The sequence below is a fragment of the Quercus lobata genome, chromosome 8 (genome assembly GCF_001633185.2).
Source record: "Quercus lobata isolate SW786 chromosome 8, ValleyOak3.0 Primary Assembly, whole genome shotgun sequence".
Taxonomy (NCBI): domain Eukaryota; kingdom Viridiplantae; phylum Streptophyta; class Magnoliopsida; order Fagales; family Fagaceae; genus Quercus; species Quercus lobata.
Window position 1 is genome coordinate 9,952,199 of NC_044911.1, and position 21,528 is coordinate 9,973,726.

General features: G+C 34.9%; 2 protein-coding genes across 2 annotated transcripts; both read left to right on the forward strand.

Annotated features, from left to right (window-relative positions):
* Nucleotides 1–5,213: 5,213 nt before the first annotated feature.
* LOC115957632 (NADH dehydrogenase [ubiquinone] 1 alpha subcomplex assembly factor 2) lies at nt 5,214–10,732 on the forward strand. Its single transcript, XM_031075925.1, has 9 exons — nt 5,214–5,564; nt 6,178–6,234; nt 6,472–6,524; nt 7,284–7,335; nt 8,240–8,305; nt 8,388–8,447; nt 9,650–9,692; nt 10,084–10,128; nt 10,414–10,732. The coding sequence occupies exons 1-9, from the start codon at nt 5,453–5,455 to the stop codon at nt 10,475–10,477; spliced, it is 552 nt and encodes a 183-aa protein (XP_030931785.1). The 5' UTR covers nt 5,214–5,452; the 3' UTR covers nt 10,478–10,732.
* A 2,767-nt stretch (nt 10,733–13,499) lies between these two features.
* Nucleotides 13,500–14,369, forward strand: LOC115956320. The gene has a single exon (XM_031074736.1). The coding sequence runs from the start codon at nt 13,500–13,502 to the stop codon at nt 14,367–14,369; it is 870 nt and encodes a 289-aa protein (XP_030930596.1).
* Nucleotides 14,370–21,528: the final 7,159 nt, after the last annotated feature.

Sequence of the window (21,528 nt, forward strand, 5' to 3'; positions counted from 1 at the left end):
GTCAACGTGGCAGGAATGGTAGTCAACAAGCCTATGAGATCCAAGGACGGAGCCAGGACTTGAAGTTTGGGGGGCAAAAGTATAAACAAAAAAAAAAAAAAATTTGAAACTCTAAATAAATATTCATTTTATAAACCATCAACAAAGAAAAATACACAAAATTATTGTTTTTTAAGATATTACAATGCAATTATTTATGAAAATAAGACATTAAATTTTCCTCAACATTAGTAGTTGGTAATGTTGCACCACTATTATTAGCTTCTAAACCATTTGAAGTTTTTTTTTTTTTTTTTTGAAAAAATCAAATATGGTAGTGGACTTTTTCATAATTTACAAATAAAATATAATTTGAAATTATCATGTTATTATATGGTCAATAATCTATAATCATTTCACACAATAAACAAATACCATGCACACAAGTAGTCAAAAAATAACCAACAAATTTTAAAGTGGAAAATAATATCTTTAATTATTTACCTGAAAAAAAAAATCTTTCAAATTTTTTAAAAGACACTAATAGACAACAACACTACCAAACAAAACTACAAATCTACACTAAAGTGCACAGAACTGTCCGAACATCACATGGGCATTGTGTTGTTTTACATAGTTCACAATTGTTAATCACTAGACTAGAGACAAGACACCACCTAACCACCATACCACCATATATATATATATATATATATATATATATATATATATATATATAACTTTGGCCTTATTAAAGATTGAAAGAGAAAGATCAAAGATGGAGTCAAGTCAGAGTCTACCTCTCTCTCTCTTTGACTCTTTTTTTTTCTAGTCTCTTCTTCTATTTTCGGATGTGGTGGAGTCTTGCTTCTACTACATTGTTGTTCTGCTGCAGTGTTGCTGCCCAAGTCCTCAATTTTGAGGTCTTCTCTCTTCTGCCGTAAGTTAGGTTTTAGGTTTTCTTTTCTTTTCTTTTTTTTCTTTTTTTTGGTAGTGGCTTAGAAATCCCCTGTTTTTTCCCTTTTATTATATGTGTGTCTTGCCTTAAGTTGGCTTAGAAATCCCCTTCTAATTAGAATTCACTTTGAGGTTTTTTTAGCTTTTAAAAATATCAATAATATTGTTAAGGGGGAAAAGAGCAATTTTATTGAAACAAATTGCTAAAAATAATAGATTATATATGTAGTAAAAAAAATTTAAAAAAATTTGGGGGGGAGGGGGGGGGGGTAGTCCAATAATAGCTTCGTCCCTGATGAGATCAATAAGAGGTAAAGACAATGTAAATGGGCCAAGAAAGCCAAAGGAAAGAGAGAATAAACCTAATGGGCCAACATGGCAGGAATGGCAACCAACAAGCCCATGGGATAAATCAAAGATAAAGGCAATGCAAATGGGCTGTGGAAGCCCAAGAATGGAAGTAGTAAACCCAATGGGCCAATGTGGCAAAAATGACAACCAACAAGCCCATAAGTATGGCAAGAAAAGGAATTACAAAAAGTAGAAGTCCAATGGGCTAGATGGGCAAGAGCTTCTACCCAAGCAATGCCTAGCCCATGGGGAACAAAGGGAGGCTACAATGCCCAACCCACACATCTCCCGTGCTGTAGAGGATAGACATGAACCCAATCCCTGTAGTAGAACAAGACAATGTAAGAATGATAAGAACGACATGGAAATAAATGAAGACAAACCAGAGGGTAGTGGAACGTATACAAAGGTCAAGGCATCGCCTACTTGTACCTAGCCAATACCTGAGAGATGAGCCATTTGTTAGGGGATTCAAAGGGTGTGGTTTAGCAGTAGGGAGAAAAGAGATTTATTTTGAGGTTCCTGCCGAGGCTTCTTTTGGGAGAAATGCCTTGCTGGGATGGCATTTCGCCCAAAAAATGTAAGCACGGCTAGGGCCACTTGATGCATGCCATAGGGGTAAGTGTAGTGAGAGCCTCTAGTCCTTATCCATTGAAGGTAAGGCAGAAATGGAGGAGAGGGGAGAAATAAAACAAAGAATTTTGTTTGGGAATAAAGAGTGATGCAGCAAGCACACTCTAAGCAGAGGTAGTAGCCGGGTAGCTAATGGGTTAGTGGGCAAGTTTGAGAGATTCCCATAAGATACCAAAAACGGTTGGTGAAACCTTAGAAAGGGAGAAATCCCTTAAAATTGAGAGGTATAAAAAGGATGAAAGGGAGCCAGGAAAAAGGAGAGAGAAAGAAGAGGAAGAAGAGGAGGAGAAAAAAAAGAAATAAGAGAGAGAAATTGAAGACCAAAAAACTAAAAAGAAAACTAAGTGGTAAAACAAAGAGAGAAGGAAGAGAGAACACATGGCAAAAATAAGGGCATGCATCAGTAGACCATTTTTTTTCTCCCTCATGACATTCCCACTCTCTGAAACTTTGTGAAATTGAAATCCATGACCATTTAGGCCATTTCTCCAGCACGGTTAACTTCAACGGCAAAGGTTGTGACGAGGTTATCTGTATTAGGGTTCGGTTCCCTTTTTGGATCCAATCTTGCTAAGCAATCTTTAGCTTCTTTGACATCTCTATTGTTATTCTTTCTCTTTGTGTTACAATGTTTCCTGTCGTGGTATCTTTTACTCTTTTTTTGTTGTATTAGTTATTTTATCTATGGTATTAATTAGTCTCTATTAGTTACTCTAAAGTAACTCCTTTTTATTTGATTTGCTGTATTAGCTGTTCTGTTGTACTAGTTATCTTGTCTGTGGTATTAGTTATTTTCTGCTGGATTCGCTATTTTGCTATAACCCTTTCATTCAAAATATTTTATTATAGGAGTCATTCTACTGAAGTGACCTTTGTAGTGCAAGAAAGTTATACCATCTCAACCATATCTACTATATTCAGCCTACCATACCATCACTTGGTTGTCTCAACGTTGGGCATGCTTGGCTTGCGCACAAGCTGGCCTGTAGTGTAACTCACAAAAGGCTAGTCCCGACTCCCTTACCCATCAACCCACAGGCCTTGGAGTGGCAAACGGGCCCAAACCCATCAACATAGAAAGGCCCCCACACCAAGTATATATATTCAAAGAATATACACAATTATATTCAATGTAAGCAATTTTTCAATAAATATACAAAATTTTGTACATTTAACATAAATAATTTATAAGTATGTACACAATTTTATATATTTTGCGTACACAAATTACTAAGTGTAAGATTTGTACCTTCAACATTCAAAACTTGAATTGAGTTTGTTTATTTGTTTATTGGTGATCAGTGTAAAATAAGCTCAATTAAACAAAAAATGTTTTCAGTTTCTTAAATGTGAAAAACGTTTTGTGGAATGTTGCACACTAAACAAATCACTGCCAATAAAATTCACACCACAAAAGCTCTCTTGATAGTAACTTCTCTCTTTGCCCTGATTCTTTCCTCGTATCGACAGTTGAACTACATTAGCTTTTTTCCAATTAACCCTTTTTAAAATTAGTCACTTTAATTTAGTAAATTTTTGTATAGATTCAAAATTTGGATTTATTTCCCCACTTGAGGGTTGCTAATGACTTCAAAGTTAAAACAATAAAAAAGTAATTAAAAACATGTTTTTCTATTCGGGTTATGTTTTGTGTATTAAAGTTTTATCTACACTATATACAATATGATTCCCTTCTTTGTATTGGACTTTTATATGGTTCAGAAATACCCCTAAACCTTCCGTTGAACAGGGAAAAACTTGAGGACAACCCGGTAAAATTATACCTCAAACTCCACTTGAAATGCCTACAAAATAGGACACTCTCCTACTAATCCATGTCTTCAAAACAAACATATCCAAGTTTTCTCAAAAAAAAATTATCCAAAATATAAAAAAAAAAAAAAAAAAATCTCATCACACGTGTGAAGCTTATGTAATAAGACTAGTATTTATATAATGATTTGAAATTACAAAATATATTATTGATTTTTCTTAATAATTCAAATAACAGTAAATGTTTTCTGACAGATTTTTAAAGTTGCAACCAAAACACAAGGAACAAATCAATTTTCCAGAAATATAAATCATTTTCCAAGAAAAAATAAAATAAAGATGTTTGGCATTGAAGTAACCGGAGCTTAAGCCCAGAAAATTCAATTATTATTTTTTATTCTTTTGAAAAAAAAAAGGTTGAAACAAATAGTTAAGTTCTTGATAAATTAAGGATTTTATTTTTTTAATAAAAAATACATCCTCAAGCTTTAATGTGATTATTGAACAATTAACCCCATCAACAACCTTGTAATTATACTTCAATTAATACCTCCTGGTATTTTTAATAGAAAGGTCTAAGGTTCAAATTTTTATCTTCTATTATACTATTAAATTATCAACAACAAAAACTAATTAACCCCCTAAATTTGAAGTTTATGACAAATCTAATATTGTATTAATATCTTCTTGTTAAAATCTAATAGATTTAATCAAGTGATGCAAATGTTTTTTATTTTTTATATATAAAATTGCCGAGGTTATGCATTATAATTGGCTTAAATAAAGATGATCTTTGTGGTTGTGTGAAATAAATTATACAAATAATAACTCTCCATGCTCACTAATTCAAGACAAATGAAAAAATTTGCTCAAAATTTAGCTCCAAACATAATTGGACTTATCTTTTTCAAGTTATTATGTGACAAATTATAATACTATCCATATGTATTATTTAACAAATATTGTTTTTAATATAATTACTGAAGTTACGCATTATTGGCTTAAATAAAGATAATCTTTGTGGTTGTGTGAAAGAAATTATACAAATAACAACTCTCCATGCTCAAATGGAAAAATTTGCACAAAATTTAGTTCTAAACATATTTGAAGTTATCATTTCCAACCCATTACATGGCAAATTATAATATTATCTATATTTATTATTAAAACAAGTCAAACCCTCTAATAAAATTTTTTTTGACTAAAATTATATATGAATGGAAAAAGAATTTATTTGGAAACTACTTTTTCTAAAACAATTTTTTTTTTTAAATACTAAGTATTTTTAACAAACACACACGGAGAGTGAAGGAAAAGTTTTTTAAAGAAATTTACAGTGATTTTCAAATACTTTTTCACCTACACATATTTCCACACATATTTTTAAATAATAATTTTTAATTTTTAATTTTAAAATTTTAAATGCATGTACCAAATATGCCTTGAACCTCTTTATCTCACGTACCTTTTCCAATGTTATTACTTATTTGAATAAAGAAAAAAACTTTTTTGCCAAACCCAGTTTTTTTAAGACCAAAGAAAACAAAACAAAATAAAACCCAGGTTTTATGTTATCATAAAAAAGAAAAACAAGGTTTTCCCATAACCCAGTAAACGACTTTGTTGTAGCATTCATAGAGTTCCTACTTCACACGTCTTAGCGTCCATTTTCACCGTTTGTTTGCCATTCTCGGTAGACGAAGACAATGTCAACAGTGGGTTTCATTTGAATTTTTATTTTTATTTTTTTCAGTAAGAGATGTCGAAGCTATTTACTAGGATTGTTGGGTACATAAGAAATTGGTCTCTGATGGGGATGGACAAAGCGGGCAACCAATACTTCGTCAGAACAGAAGAGATTGATGGTATCAGTAAGTGGGTTTCAAGTCTCAATCTCAATCCTTTAGTCGCTTTTTCATTATTTTGGGATTTCGGTATTTGTTATTCACTATGTGTGTGCACTTTTGTATCATGGGTTTTGCTCCAATTGCATTAATTACTTGTGGACTGGACTCTACTGTGCTGTATACTTGTATTTGTCAATTGGGTTGTCTTTGTTTTCCATAAATTGAATAAATTTCTTGAGGTGTGAACTAATTGTGATCCATCACTCTATCTTTGAAGTTGCCAACTTGGTGTTTGACAAAATGCAGGGAAATAGAAAATGTCGATATTTGTAGTTGTAAATTTTACTATAACCCCAGACCCAAGAAAGTCAATTCCGTTATGATAATGAATATTGTACAAGTGTTTTTGCTGAGATGATTTAGGTCTTTTTTTTTTCTTTGTGTATGCAATGCAAATATTAAAATCTTACATTCTGGAGGTGAAATGAAGTCAAGGTTTTATATTGTGAGTGTGTGATACTCTGATTAGCTCAAAAGATACGTACCTGTAGTGATAATTCAATTGTGTCTATTATTATACCGTTAAATTCACCTTGCTATGTGCAAATCTTATTCTGTTAATTTATTGATATGCTAGTGAAAGAGAAAAGATGGGTGGTATTCAAGGGAGAGAAGGACCCAACTTCCATTCCAGGTAATTGGTTTTAGGCAAGCTCTACTTCCTTTAAGTTCCAAATTCTTGGTTACTGTGTGCTTAGTTATTATCACTATCAGGTATTGTCTTTGTTTGATCAGTTAAACTAGAACAACTGCTCACAATTTATAATTGAATAGATAAAAATCTTATGTATGTTTTAATTGGAAACTAGGTGCAAGAAAGGCTTACATTTGTTTGTTTAATTAATGGTTGTTTACCCTTTGCTTGCTGTAGTTGAATGGGTATGTTGGCTGAATGGGCAGCGCAAAAGCGCTCCAACCGCTGAGGTAATTTAGAAACTACCCTTTGTCTTGAAGTTGACAAGACCAATGACACATCTGTAAGATTTCAGTTCCTAATGTAATGTGATGTACAAATATATTGGTTACCCTTTTTATTTTTAAGGGTAAAAAACAAAAAAGGGGGAACATTTTCTTAAATAGCTTGCTTTGAAGAGTACACCTAGAGAGTGATTTTGTGTGTGTGTGCGTGTGTGTCTCTCTCTCTTTCTCTCCCACACACACACACACACACAAAAATTATCTGGAAAAAGCAGCCTACTGATGACTGCTAATTTTGACTAGCTTGAATTTCCTGCTACTGACATGTTATCTTTTCAAAATTTTGCTTGCAAGTTGACTGAAATTATTCTCTGAAATGCATTCATTTATTTCTTTCCTTTTCTTTCTTTGGTGCCTCTTGAGAGATTAACGTTTAGATGAAATTGATGATCCTGGAAAAAGTAATTGAACTTACTCTCCCCTCAATAAATGTAATGTTAGATCCTATTGCCTTGGCCATAAAATCCAAAGAATGTGTTCATGGACCCTAGAAATTTGGCTTGGAGAAAAAGAAGAGTGCTTAGTAATTACCATAGAATTCTATTCCCAATTTCTGGTCCATCTAAAAAGTTCCAGTGACAATAATTTGTGACTTGGATGTCCTTGGTGTGTTAGACATAGACACCTTTTCTAGTTGCTTAAAGAGACGTTTCTTTTTTAGTAATGCTACACTATATTTGACAATTCTGTTCATCCCCTCTTCAGGAAATGATGGAACTGGAAGCTAGGCGTGAACAAGTTAGACTGAATGTTGCTCGTATGGGTTACTTCTAATATCAGTTGACTCTTCTGTTTTGTTGCTTCTGCTACTTTCTAGCAAACGATCTCCTTAATATTTTTGTGATCATTTATCTGATGGTTAATAAAAAAAGCCTTAATACTTTAATTTCCATATGACTGACGGTTAACAGAGTAAGCTTTTTGCCAAAATTGTCTTGGATTTGCAATTTTCCTGAAAGTGTCACTCAAATTTTAGAACAGGGCATGAAAATCTTGAAATTGGCTATCATGAAAAAATGCCTTTGAAATTCTGGTTAGTGGCAAAAAACTGAAATTCTAATGATAGTGTCAATTACAAAACTATGCTAGAAACCCTTTTTTTCCTTGTTACTCATTGATTGATTACAAGATTTTGAAAACTGAAAGCATCTACTTTTTCTTATTATTTTATGAACATATTGGGTAATTTTCTTGCTTTCTAGTGCTATAGATAAAAGATGGAACAAATTCATTACGATAAATTTTTTATATTTAATTGAATATTGGTCCTATTTTTATATAGTATAAGAAATGATTGCTTCATAGATATTAAAGCCACCAACATTAAATTATTTTGAATCTATGATAATGGTGCCATAAGCTTCAAATGTGGGAGAAATCTTAGAACTGGACTGTATTTTTAGTAGAAGTGTACAATACGTAGAAGGCGCTAATATAATGAAAACTCAACTATCCCCTGCGACCACCCCCTTTCTCTCTCCCCCTTTGTTTCGTTTAATGTGTTTCTGCTCTCTCCTAACATCATATCCTTTACAATGACTATATTATTGTGAAAGGTTTAGTGAAGAAGTGCTATCAAGATCTTTTAAGTTGGACTGCTTTATTATCATTTTTTAGCATTATACAGAGACATTAACCCGCATTCTTATTATTTCACAAAGTTCTCAAGAAAGAAGAGGAGGAAAAGAGAGCCAAAGCAGGGGCTACATGCAAAACCATCAGCACTGGTTAGCTATTTATAAAAATATTTTTTTGATAATTCTATTAAAATATTTATTAATAACTGATAATTATACCACATATATATAGGTCAAGTTGGAGGTCCAGACTTGAAAAGTTTCATTCGGCAATTTCCGACTGCATCAGAAGGTATTGTAATCTTCACAAAACAAAACTCTTGCATTAAGTGAAGACTTTCAGTAAACAGCATCAAGGATCTGCGTCATTGTGTTAAAATGACCCAGACCAACGCTTCAATGTAATATCAACTCATCAGCTTTGTTATTAAAACATTCTATAATGGTGATCTGGTCAAAGTCATAGACATATTCTGAAATATAGATAATTGTTGTCACGATGGACTCCCAAGTGAACTTGCATGCAATTTCGTACGCAATTCCACATGCATGTTTCCTAGTTCACCACTCAAAATAATGTTGTAATTGTGTCCTGATGCATGTATGTGGGCATTTTTTTAAAATTGTTATTCAGAAATAGGACATGCTAGATAACACCTTCAGCCTATAGGTCTGGCCCATTGGTATGTTGTGCACTTTGTATTCTTTGCCAGATAGCGTGTCAAATCTTACAAGTCCATTTTACCTGTGTAATTAAGTCAGGAGATGAAACTAGTGTCATACAGAACCACATTGTTGTGTTAAATTCCTTGTCAACTTTCTTATATGATACAATGGTGTGGTTTGCGATTTTTTTTATAAAAAAAATGCAGTTATCACTTTGTCTTTTTCTAGCAAATGTGATCGCTATTGTTATCAATAAAAGTAGAATGCAAGTTTCAGAAGAAAAGATAACAGAGTAATGGACTCTTTTTCAGAGATAAAAAATTAGTAATCTGATGGGACCAGATTATTAGGGAAGATACTTATCAAAAAAAAAAACCAGTTTATTAGGGAAGATAAGTAAGGTGGTTCCCCCAACCCATACTGCTGTAAAAAGTAGCCAAATATGAAGCATCAGCCAAAACCTTGAACCATACATACCAATGAACCAAACTGATTCAAAGAGTCAAACGTCCTTAAAAAACGTTGAATTGTATAAGTTGCAGTCATAAAGGACCCAGTGGTAGGATTTTGTTACTATGATCTGAATCATCTATGCAAGTTAAGCTTCTATCAGAGCTTGCGACTTCCATTTCTTAGTGTTATTGGCTCTCTAGAGCATAAAACTGACTTTCGTATTTCTGAAGGTATAAAATTTCTTTCTCAAACTGATTTTTTTTTTTTTTTTTTTTTTAAATTTATAATTATACTATTTTTATGATTTTTTTTCTTCTCAATTAAACTTATGGTTTGGTGCTTACAATGTTCCAATTATGTTGGTTGTTTTCAAAGGTGACAAAGTTGAGGAAGCATCTGATGCAATGGATGGCATGAGGTGGGTGTGCTCATATTTTTGTTTATACTATACTAGGATAAAATAACAAAAAGCTGCCCTGGTCAAGCATTATAGCAATTATGTAATGCAGCCAGTTAGCTTAGTTTGTATTTCCCATATGTCTCTCAACTCATTTTTCCTAATTTATGGTTGCACAAAGTGGTTTACCCCCTAATTTGCTTTTTAACACTAATTTTTCTCACTTGGTCTGCCTCAAAACTCATACTTCCTTTTTATTTTCTTACTTTATAATTTTTTCAGATAATGTTTCAAAGCAAATATAGAAGAAATAGAATCTTATTTTTGAATATTCTATGCTCAGCATATAACAATATAAGCTCTATTTGTGCAACCTATTACCTATATCTCATATCTTATGTTTCAATTACAGTAACTCTAAAGAGAGGGCAGCAGAGAAGGAAAAACCAGAACCACAGTAAGTTCACTAGTCTTAGTTCCTGATGTGTGCATGCATGGTGCAGCCAAGACCTTAGAGACATGAATTAACGAGGAGACAAAAATCTTGTTGATGCTCTTGTTGTGTCCATCAAAAGCAATCACATGAAATTTAGAACTTAATGCTACATCTTTAACTACAATGATTTCACTAGCCATGTTATCTATCACCCAAAAAAAAAAAAAAAGGAAGTTTCACTGGCCATGTTTTTTATGCAACAAATTTCCAATGATAAATGTTTCTGCATTGTTGATTTGTTTCCAGGTCGTCAGAGCCAATAGGATCTGGGCAGTCGTTTAGACCAGGCACATGGCAACCACCAACATGAACGATGGCAATGGTTGAAAGGGACTCACCAACACCAATCCTCATGGCCTAAGCAATAATAACTTGTTTTTCATGCCAATTTCAATGACCTTGTTCAACTCACTTCACTACCATTTAACCCAGTATTGTTTCATGGAGATTCTATCAGGGAGCACAGCAAAATCACATTCTTTAATCTCATTGGTTAAATGAATCAGTTTTGTTCAGACTTTTGTTGATTAGAACTTATTTGTGTATGTGAAACTATATTCCAAAATTTTCTCAATAATATACGAATAAGTTAATTCTTTTTCCAATGTGAAACTATGGTCGTAGGATTCCTTCTTCATAAGTGTTAGGGCCTATTTATTTAAGTTTATAAGCTGGTTTATAAATAAATCAGCTATCCAGGGGAGAAGTACTCATAGTTGGCGGGATTCATACGCTTGTGAGGTTCAGATGCCCGATGCATATTCCTCCGACACAAACAATTCCTCTCATAATCGAATTTTAAAAAAGAAAAAGGATTTCCAATTTTTTATTGTCTATCATGCAAAAACCAAGAATAAAATTTATTTTTTAATATTGATTGGTACTTATCAAAAAAAAAAAAAATTGATATATATATATATATGGTCCTGTTAAGTTATGCTCTTAGAGTACACATTAATCATTCATTTTTGGAAACATTTAATGAAGAATTAAAAAAGCTATTAAAAAGGTTATCAACTTTTTCATCTTTCTATAAAAAGTTTTATAAAATGGTTTACTAATTTATGCCTTAAAGATATATGTTAGTAAAACCCATATATATATATATATGTAAAACAAAAATTTACTACCGTATGCTCTAAAAGTTTTCATTAACTTTACTTTTTTTTTTTTTTGGTCTTGAGTCATTAACTTTATAACAAAAATTTTCTCACAAAAAAATAATAAAAAGTTATTTTAACATGATCACAATCCACACACGTGTAACAAACTCTTTATATTTCTTAATTATTAAATTATATTATAGTTATATTATACACACACACATTCACAAAAATATAATAATAATAACGCACACAATCAGTACCAAATGCATACTCAAACACCTATAATATAAATTTATAATAAAGAAAAGATATTCACAAACATTCACTCTTTACTCTTAGAGTTGAAGATGTCAAGATAGTTAGATAAAGAAGAGATATGAGATGAGATTCATGAGAGAGAGAGAGAGAGAGAGAAAGAGATGTGATATGTGTTGTTGTTTGGTTTCAGGATGGACTGATATGTGTTGTTGTTTGGTTTTGGGATAGGCTAATATGCAATTAGGATATGCAAGATTTAATCTTTCAATCAGCTGCACAAGAGAAAATTCACTTTTTAATAAGATCAATTAAAATCTGTTGCTAATAATTTCTAGTTCTATAATCAAAACAAATTCAAAAGAAAAGGAACATATTTTAAGTTAACATTCAGCTAAAAATAAAAATAAAAATTAACTCTGAAACATTACCATGAACGATAATTTACTCGTACGTAGTTAACATAAGAACAGAAGGACATAGTACAATGAAAAGGCTAGGGCATTTAATTTCCCGCCTGAATGATCTCTTTAGAATTCTCTAGCACCACTTAGGTTCAATCCAGCCACAATATAACTTTTCCCTTGAGCTATAAAAATCAACATCCTTACCTTCAAAGGAATGAAACTTTTTTTTTGTCTCTAGTGAAAAGAAGACCATGCTTTGTCCACAGAATATAGGAAAGTAAATTTTGTTTTCCATTCCAGGAGTTTTTGCCATTATAGAAAAGGATGATGAACAACTCAAATAAAGCATATGCTTTCCCAAATTTTCTACTCTGATCCAGGTCATTTTAGATTCATTCAATTTGAAAACCTGTACCCATTTTCTCATATCACCCACAAATACCGAGAAGAGCTCACCATCACATTCTACTAGATAATTTTGGTCACAACCACTCATGCATGGTCGTTTAGGTTTAGTAAGAACTTCCCAAGTATTCTGACCATTATCACAAAACCATGCACCATTAGTTGATTTACAATCTCCTCTACGTGAGTGTACAAATATGGTAGGCTCCCCAAGCATCCCTGTTTCACTCAAGTCTTTCAAGAGGCTAGTCCATGTGGTCAACAAAAAGCAGCATGCTACTCCCATGCAAGGTAGTTTAGAAAGGAGGCCGGGGTTGGATTTAGCAGATGGACGGGTCAATAAAATAGCACAAGGAAAATTATCAAGTGAAGACTGGTTTCCAGTCCCACCTAACCCAATGAGTTACCTTAGCTGGAATTGTCGTGGCTTTTAGAACCTACAAACAGAAGACGAGCTTGCCGCTATGGTGAGTAATAAAGATCCCAAAATGGTTCTCTGGATGGAAACAAAAGTTGAGAAAACTACATTGGAAAGAATTGGAAGAAAGATGCAGTTTGCTAACATTTTTGTAGTCCCTTGGGTAAACACAGGCGGTGGCTTGGCTTTACTTTGTAAAGCAAATTGTTCAGTGGATGTCCAGTCTTATTCTGAGAACCATATTGATGCTATTGTGGACCATGGATTTGATGATGCCTAGCGGTTTACGGGTTTCTATGGTGACCCCGACATCGCTAGCCGGGAAAACTCCTGGTCTTTGCTACGGGCCTTAAGTCATCGTTACACTCTTCCTTGGATTTGTATGGGTGATTTTAATGAAATTTTGTTGGGTGAAGAAAGATGCAGTTTACTAACATTTTTGTAGTCCCTCGGGTAAACACAAGCAGTGGCTTGCCTTTACTTTGGAAAGCAGATTGTTTAGTGGATGTCCGGTCTTATTCTGAGAACCATATTGATGCAATTGTGGACCATGGAGTTGATGACGCCTAGTAGTTTACGGGTTTCTATGGTGACCCCGACATCGCCAGCTGGGAAAACTCATGGTCTTTGCTACAGGCCTTAAGTCGTCGTTACACTCTTCCTTGGATTTGTATAGGTGATTTTACCGAAATTTTGTTGGGTAAAGAGAAACTTGGTTGGCTTGACCGACCTGAAAGACAAATGCAATTATTTAGAGATGCATTGGATGATTGTAGGTTGAAGGACTTGGGCTTTAATGGTTACCCCTTTACATGGTGCAATAGGAGACATAGTGCTCACAATGTTTGGATCTGCTTGGATAGGGGTGTAGCCACAGTGGATTGGATGTTGAGATTTCCCACCTCCCGAATCCACCACCTGGATGCCTTACATTCCAACCACAAACCGATACACCTATGCACGGATTCAGAGTTCAAGCGATTCTACAGGAGGGGTAGGCCTTTTAGATTTGAGGTTATGTGTATTAAGGATGGTTCATGCGAAAGAGTGATTCAGGATTCATGGGACCCAGCAAGGTTGGCTTCTTTGGTATGGGGTTTCAACAAAAAAATCGGTTCAGTCCAAGACAATTTGCAAGCCTGGAACAAAAACTCTTTTGGGCACGTCTATACTTCTTTAGCCAAAAAATTAAGGGAGTTGAAGGCAATGGAAGAATCGGGTGGGTATGTTTCAAACCCTTCCCGTGTGCAAATGCTACGTACTGAGATTGAACAATTGAAAAGCAAGGAAGAATGCATGTGGAAACAGTGGTCTCGTACGGCTTGGTTGAAGGAATGTGATAAAAATTCTAGATATTTTCACTATAGAGAAAACCAAAGAAATAAACACAACCAAATTTTGGGCTTGGAAGATGGGACCAAAGTATGGGTGGAAGAGGAAGAGGCAATGGGCAAAGTGGTGGAATCTTATTTCCAAGACATGTTCACAACCTCAAATCCGAGTCATTTTGATGAAATTCTCATAGGCTTGCAACCAGCGATCACAGAGGACATAAGTGCTGCCTTAAGCCGTGAATACCAGGTAGATGAAGTACTTCTAGCTCTCAAATAAATGGCTCCCCTCATTGCTCTGGTGCCTGACGGTATGTCTCCCATTTTTTACAAAACTTATTGGCATATTGTTGGTAAGGATGTTGTTTCTATTGTCCTAAACGCATTAAACTTAGGTATGGTTCATGAATCTCTAAATTCTACCTTCATCTCCCTTATTCCAAAGGTAAAAAACCTGAAAAGAGTATCAGAGTTTAGATCAACTAGTAATGTTTTCTACAAATTAATTGCTAAAGTGGTGGTCAATCATTTGAAAAAAAATTTATCCCATGTGATAGTTGATTCTCAAAGTGCTTTTCTCTCTGGTAGACTTATTACTAATAATGTACTTGTGGCTTTTGAGACTTTGCATTACCTTAAAAGAAAAACCCAAGGCCAATTGAGTTTTATGGCTCTAAAACTTGATATGAGCAAGGCTTATGACCGGGTGGAATGGGTATTCTTGGTGAAGGTAGTGAAGCATTTGGGCTTCTCGGACAAGCTGGTTTCCTTTATCACATCTTGTATGAGTACAATTTCCTTTTCTATGCTCCTTAATGGTCAACCTGTGGGCCACATCAAGCCAAGCAGGGGGCTTAGACAAGGTGAACCTTTATCACCTTATTTGTTTCTTCTTTGTGCCATGGGTTTGCAGGGACTTATTAAAAAACCTGAAAATAATCGTGACATTAGAGAAGTATCTATTTGTAAATGGCCCATAGATTTCTCATTTATTTTTTGCAGATGACAGTGTACTCTTTTGTCAGGCTAAGGTGGAAGAATGCCAGAAAGTCCTTGATTTACTCTTAGTCTACGAAAGAGATTAAGGGAAGAAAATAAATAGAGATAAAACAAACATTTTCTTCAGTTCGAACACTCAACAACACATGCAAACTTGGATTCAACAACTTCTAGGAGTTTTAGCTATTCGCCAGTATGAAAAATATCTAGGATTGCCAGCATTGGTGGGGCGTGCCAAAAAGCAAAGCTTTGTCTATATTAAAGAAAGAGTGTGGAGAAAATTATAAGGATGAAAGGAGAAACTACTCTCACAAGCAGGTAGAGAGGTATTAATCAAAGCAGTCATTCAGGATATTCCTACATATACTATGAGTTGCTTCAAACTCCCTAAAGGCTTGATAGAGGAATTGGAAACTCTCATTAGGAAATTTTGGTGGGGGTACAACGGGGAGAATAAAAAAGAGCATTGGGTGAAGTGGGGAAGGTTGTGTGAAGACAAGGAGAAGGGAGGGTTAGGTTTTAAAGACATTGAAAAGTTCAATGACTCTTTGTTGGCAAAGCAAGTGTGGCACATGCTTAATAATCCAGATTCTCTATGTCATAGAGTTTTTAAATCACGTTTTTTTCCAGATTGTTCAATCCTTGAAGCTAAAGATTCCACCATGGGGTCTTATGCATGGAAGAGCATTTTAGGTGCTAGAGATGTGATTCGGAAAGGGATGGTTTGGAGGATTGGGAATGGACATTCTGTTAGGATAAGGGAGGATAAGTGGTTGCCGGTCCAAGCCAACAAATTAGTCATCTTACCTCTTCCCACTGTAGCTCCAAGGACCAAAGTGAGCTCCCTCATCAATTTTGCCCTAGAAGTGTGGAACTCTAATATGGTAAACCAGCTTTTTCGACCCCATGAAGCTTCAGCCATTTGTGGCATGCCCTTAAGCACTAAGCTACCTTCTGATCGAATCATATGGAGGCTCACTCCATCTGGTATGTATAAAATCTGGAACTTTCTTTCTAAAATAGAAGAGCTGAACTCTGTTGATTCAGAAAATGAATGTAATACATAAACTGATCCCAATACATTAAGGTTATTCTATATATATACACGTCTCAGATAACCATGTCCCTAATTTTCAGCAAAATTAGTTTCTACCAATTCTAAACTATACAAAGGTATTATAGCATTTACAAGACAGACCAATGCCTACAAGCCACGTGTATTATGATCTCCAAAACTGTATAAACACTTCATGATAAGGCACAGCTTCAATGGTCTCTAGCACATCCTTGCAAGCCCACTGATGCTCTGTTTTTGATGCCTCTGCTTTGCATTGATTGTAGCTGAAATTGTGTGCAAGTGGTGTTACTCCACTCTTACATTGTTGTCCTACATTAATTTCATCAGATGCATCCTCAAGCAGAAATTCAATGTTAGCAGCAAAAATGTTAATTAAACCCAATTTCTTGATCAATCTGACATAGTTGTCTACACCCAAGGCTTTAGTAAAAACATCAGCTAGCTAATTTTTAGAACTCACATGAAAGGTCTTAATTGTTCCATCTAAAACTCTGTTTCTAACAATGTGGCAATCAGCCTCTATGTGCTTAGATCGTTCATGAAATACTGGATTTGTAGCTTTGTGTAGTGCTGCCTGGTTATCACAGTATAATAGAACAGGTTTATCATGTTGCACATGCAAATCCTTCAACAAATATAACAACCATGTGACTTCACATGTTGTAGTTGCCATAGATCTATACTCAACCTCAGCTGAAGATCTTGAAACCATGGATTGTTTCTTTGATCTCCATGATATTAATGAATCCCCAAAGAAGACACAATACCCTGTAAGTGATTTTCTGGTATCTGGACACCCTGCCCAGTTAACATCGCAATATGCTTTCAGCTGCAAGTCTGATTCACAAGGAAAAAACACCCCTTGGCCTGGAGTTCCTTTAATGTACTGTAATATCCTATTGGCTGCCTGCATATGAGGAACTCTAGGCTGTGCTAGAAACTGACTCAACCTATTTATAGCATAGGTAATGTCAGGTCTACTGAAAGTCAAATACATCAACTTGCCTATAAACCTCCTATATTGACTTGAGTCTTTTAGAAGCTCTCTATCACCCTTTGACAGCTTAAGTTGCTGCTCCATGGGTGTTTTCAAAGGCTTACAACCCATCATTCCTGTTTCTTTTAAAATCTCAAGTGCAAACTTCCTTTGATTCAAGCTAATTCCCTTATCACTCCTTGCAATTTCAAGTCCCAAAAAATACTTGAGTGACCTTAAGTCCTTTATTCCAAACTTATCATCCAGAACTGACTTTAAATCTGCCACACAGTTTGGATCATTTCCTATAATCACCATGTCATCCACATACACAAACAATGCAATAAACAAAGAACCCTTGGCATACACAAATAATGAGTGATCAGCTTGGGATTGAACAAAACCAAGTTGCTGAATGGTTGAAGACAGCTTAGTGTACCATTGTCTAGAGGCTTGTTTTAACCCATAAAGTGACTTAACAAGCCTACAAACAATAGGTACAGTAGATGTAGACCCCCCCTTACTGTGAAAACCAGGAGGGAGTGACATATATACTTCTTCAAACAAATCACCATGAAAGAAAGCATTGTTTATGTCCAATTGATGAAGTGGCCAAGATTTAGCTGCTGCCAAAGCAAGAACTACCCTGACAGAAACTGTTTTAGCTACAGGGGAAAAGGTTTCAATGAAATCTAGACGTTCCCTTTGAGTATAACCCTTTGCAACTAACCTTGCCTTATATCTATCTATAGTCCCATCTGATTTCAACTTAATTCTATATACCCATTTACAGCCAATAGGGATCTTACCTGGAGGCAAGGTAGTTAGATCCCAAGTATGATTTTGTTCAAGAGTTTGGATTTCCTTATCCATAGCTTCTCTCCAAAGTGGATCTTTGACTGCTTGAAAGAAGCTTTGAGGCTTTTGAGGAGCTAAACTAATTGCCAGGACATAAGATTGATAGCTGGGAACAAGATGTGCATAGGTAAGACTACTACTAATATCATAAGGACCACTAGAAGTAGGAGAGCAAGCTAAAGCACAAGAATAATCTTCCAAGTAAGCTAGAGGTTTTGAAGTCCTAGTTGACTTTCTGATAGGTACAGGTGGTACTTTTGGTGTTGATGTACATGTCTGATCTGGTAAGGCAGCTGAAGGAACTAAAGGAAGTTGAGAAGGAAAACAATCAGCAGTAGGTGCATCATCAAGTAAGGTATTAGAAGTTTCAACAAAATGATCAACAGAGTTAGGGACAGAAGGTGAAACTGAAGTACTAGAACAATCAGAAAGTGAATCTAGTATGAAAGTAGGAGCAACAAAAGAATTAGTACCTGTGCTGGAAGTATCAGTACCTTGGAAGGCTAAATCTGAAAGAAAAGGATCAACAAGAGCAGCATGTGTACCATCAAAAGGAAAAATATTCTCATGAAAAATTACATCCCTAGAAATGAAAACAGACTTGCTAGAAAGATCATAGACCTTATAACCTTTTACCCCAAAAGGATACCCTAAAAATACACACCTTTTAGCTCTAGGGTCAAATTTAGATCCGGCATGAGAAAGAGTAGATGCATAACATAAGCAACCAAACACTCTTAAGTGATTATAAGTTGGCTCATGACCAAAAAGGACTTCATAAGGTGTTTTGTGAGACAATGGTGAACTTGGGATTCTGTTGATCAAGTAGACAGTAGTTAAAACACTATGCCCCCATAGATATAAAGGTGACTTGGATTGAAACATGAGAGATCTTGCAACATTTAAGATGTGTTGATGCTTCCTCTCAACAATAGTATTTTGTTGAGGGGTTTCAACACAACTTAATTGATGCAATATACCCTTCTGTGCAAAGAAATCCTTCATAAAAAATTCAGTCCCATTGTCTGTCCTCACAACTTTAATCTTTTTACCAAATTGTGTTTCAACTAGATTATAAAATTGCTCTAAAACAGTCTGTGTTTGTGACTTGTGCTTCAACAAATAGACCCAAGTAGACCTTGAACAATCATCTACAATGGTTAGAAAGTACTTGCAATTGTCAATGGTGGCTATTGAAAAAGGACCCCATAGGTCACAATGCACTAAATCAAAACAATTTTCAGAAATATGAACACTTTTATTGAAAGGTAATCGTTTTTGTTTTGCTAGAGGACAAATTTCACAATGAAAATTATTTACATAACCATAAAGAGGCATTTTATTTATCTTCATCAAAGCCAATTTGGCATTTGACAAATGCCCCAATCTGAGATGCCAAACATGTGGCTGAACAGAATTGATTGTAAACACTGCAGAAGTTGAAGTAGAAATGGATTTGCTTTCTTCCAGCAGGTAAAGACCATTGTACTCTCTACCCAGACCAATTGTGCTCTAATGAGCAAGGTCCTGGATGAAGCAGAAAGTACCAAGAAAAATAAGGCAACATAGAACAAATTTGGCTAACTTGCTGACAGATATGAGATTAAAACTAAAGGCTGGAACACAAAGTACATCATATAGAATGAGAGCTTCTAAAATTCTGACAGTTTCTATATGGGTTACTAAGGCAATTTCACCATTAGGCAAATTCACATATGTGTTTAGAGTAGAAGTTATAGAAGTAAAACAAGTAACAGAGTGCACCATATGGTCAGTAGCACCTGTGTCTATGACCCAATCAGTGGATGAAAACATATCTTTATTGACAAGTTTTGCAGAGAAAACTAAATGCTTCAAGTTGGAATTAAAGGACAAACCTGAAGTCATACCTGCCATAGTCTCAAGATAAGAAGTGGATGTTGATGGATGTGAAATGGTGGCTGCCAAACCAGTACCAGCAGGAACACCAACTGAAGAAGCCACACCAGTAACTCCATTCATTTGGCACTCCATCACCACTGCTTACAGTAGCTACTTTATGCTTATCACCAGAATTAGAATTAGTGTTGAAGAAAGCCAATAGTTGCTCACATTGAGCCTTTGTGATTGGACATTGAACTGATCCAAGTGAAGAATGCTCAACCATAGCTCCTTGATCACAAGAAACTTGATTAGCATTAGATTTTCCCTTTGGCTTATACCCAGGTGGATATCCATGAACTTTATAGCACTTGTCAATGGTATGCCCAAGCATGTTGCAATGTGTGCATAAGGGCCTTTCCTTTTTGTTGTTTCCCTTAGTCCAATTTGCATTTCCAGAACTATTGCCTTTTGAATTGACATACATAGCAACAGAATCTGGTTTTGCTACAAATGATCCTCCATGTCCAATATTCCTATGAGACTCTTCTTGAAGAACTAGGGCATAAACTTTGCTAATTGAAGGAAGAGGCTCATACATCAAAATATGAGTCCTTAGAGTATCAAAATTCTCATTCAAACCCATCAAAAAATGCATCACATAAGCTTTTTCATGAGTAGAACTTAGGGTTTTCATTGCTCCACAACTACAATCTGGTAAAGGCTCAAGATTCAACAATTGATCCTATAATCTCTTAAATTTTGTGAAATACTCAGTCACAGACAATTGATTTTAAGTGATGTGAGAAATCTCCCTTTGAAGATTGTAAATTTTGGGACCATTGCCTTGTGACAACAAGTTTTTCAATTCTAACCACATATCTCTAGCAGTTTCACAGTAGATTATACTACTAGATACATCAACATGCATTGAATTGATAAGTCAAGAAAGTACCATTGTATTGCAGCTTTGCCAGTCTTCATAGAGAGGAGATTCTGGATCGGGCATAGGAATTCTACCATTGATGAACCCTATCTTCTTCTTAGCAGTGAGAGCTAAGATCATAGCCCTTGACCAGGAGTGATAATTTTGCATTCCAAGTAGTGGTTGTGTCACCAAAACACTTCCTGGATTCTCACTTGGACTGAGAAAGTATGGATTCTTAGGAATTGATTCATTGTTGATTGGATCAGATTCGTTGTTGATTTGATCTGATTGGTTGCTTGAATCAGAGGACGCCATTGAAGAAGCTTTGAGGTTGTCTTCGTTGTGCTCTGATACCATATAAAATCTGGAACTTTCTTTCTAAAATAGAAGAGTTGAACTCTATTGATTCAGAAAATGAATGTAATACAAAAACTGATCCCAAAGGATGTCAATACCGTACCGGAGGCCATACCGGTTTGGCCACTGGTATGATATATTTCGGACACCGGTTAATACCGGTGTACCGTTTCGGGTTTACCGCTATTTTTTATATCTATAAATAAATAAATAAATATATATATATATATATTTATATGTATGTATGTGTCTGTGTATATATATATTATAATAAATATAAAAGTTTACCATAAAACATTTCCTCAATTCAGAACTAATTATTCATGGTTTTAGACTTTAGTATCAATTAAAAGGGAAAAAAAATAAAATAGAAAGCTTAAAAG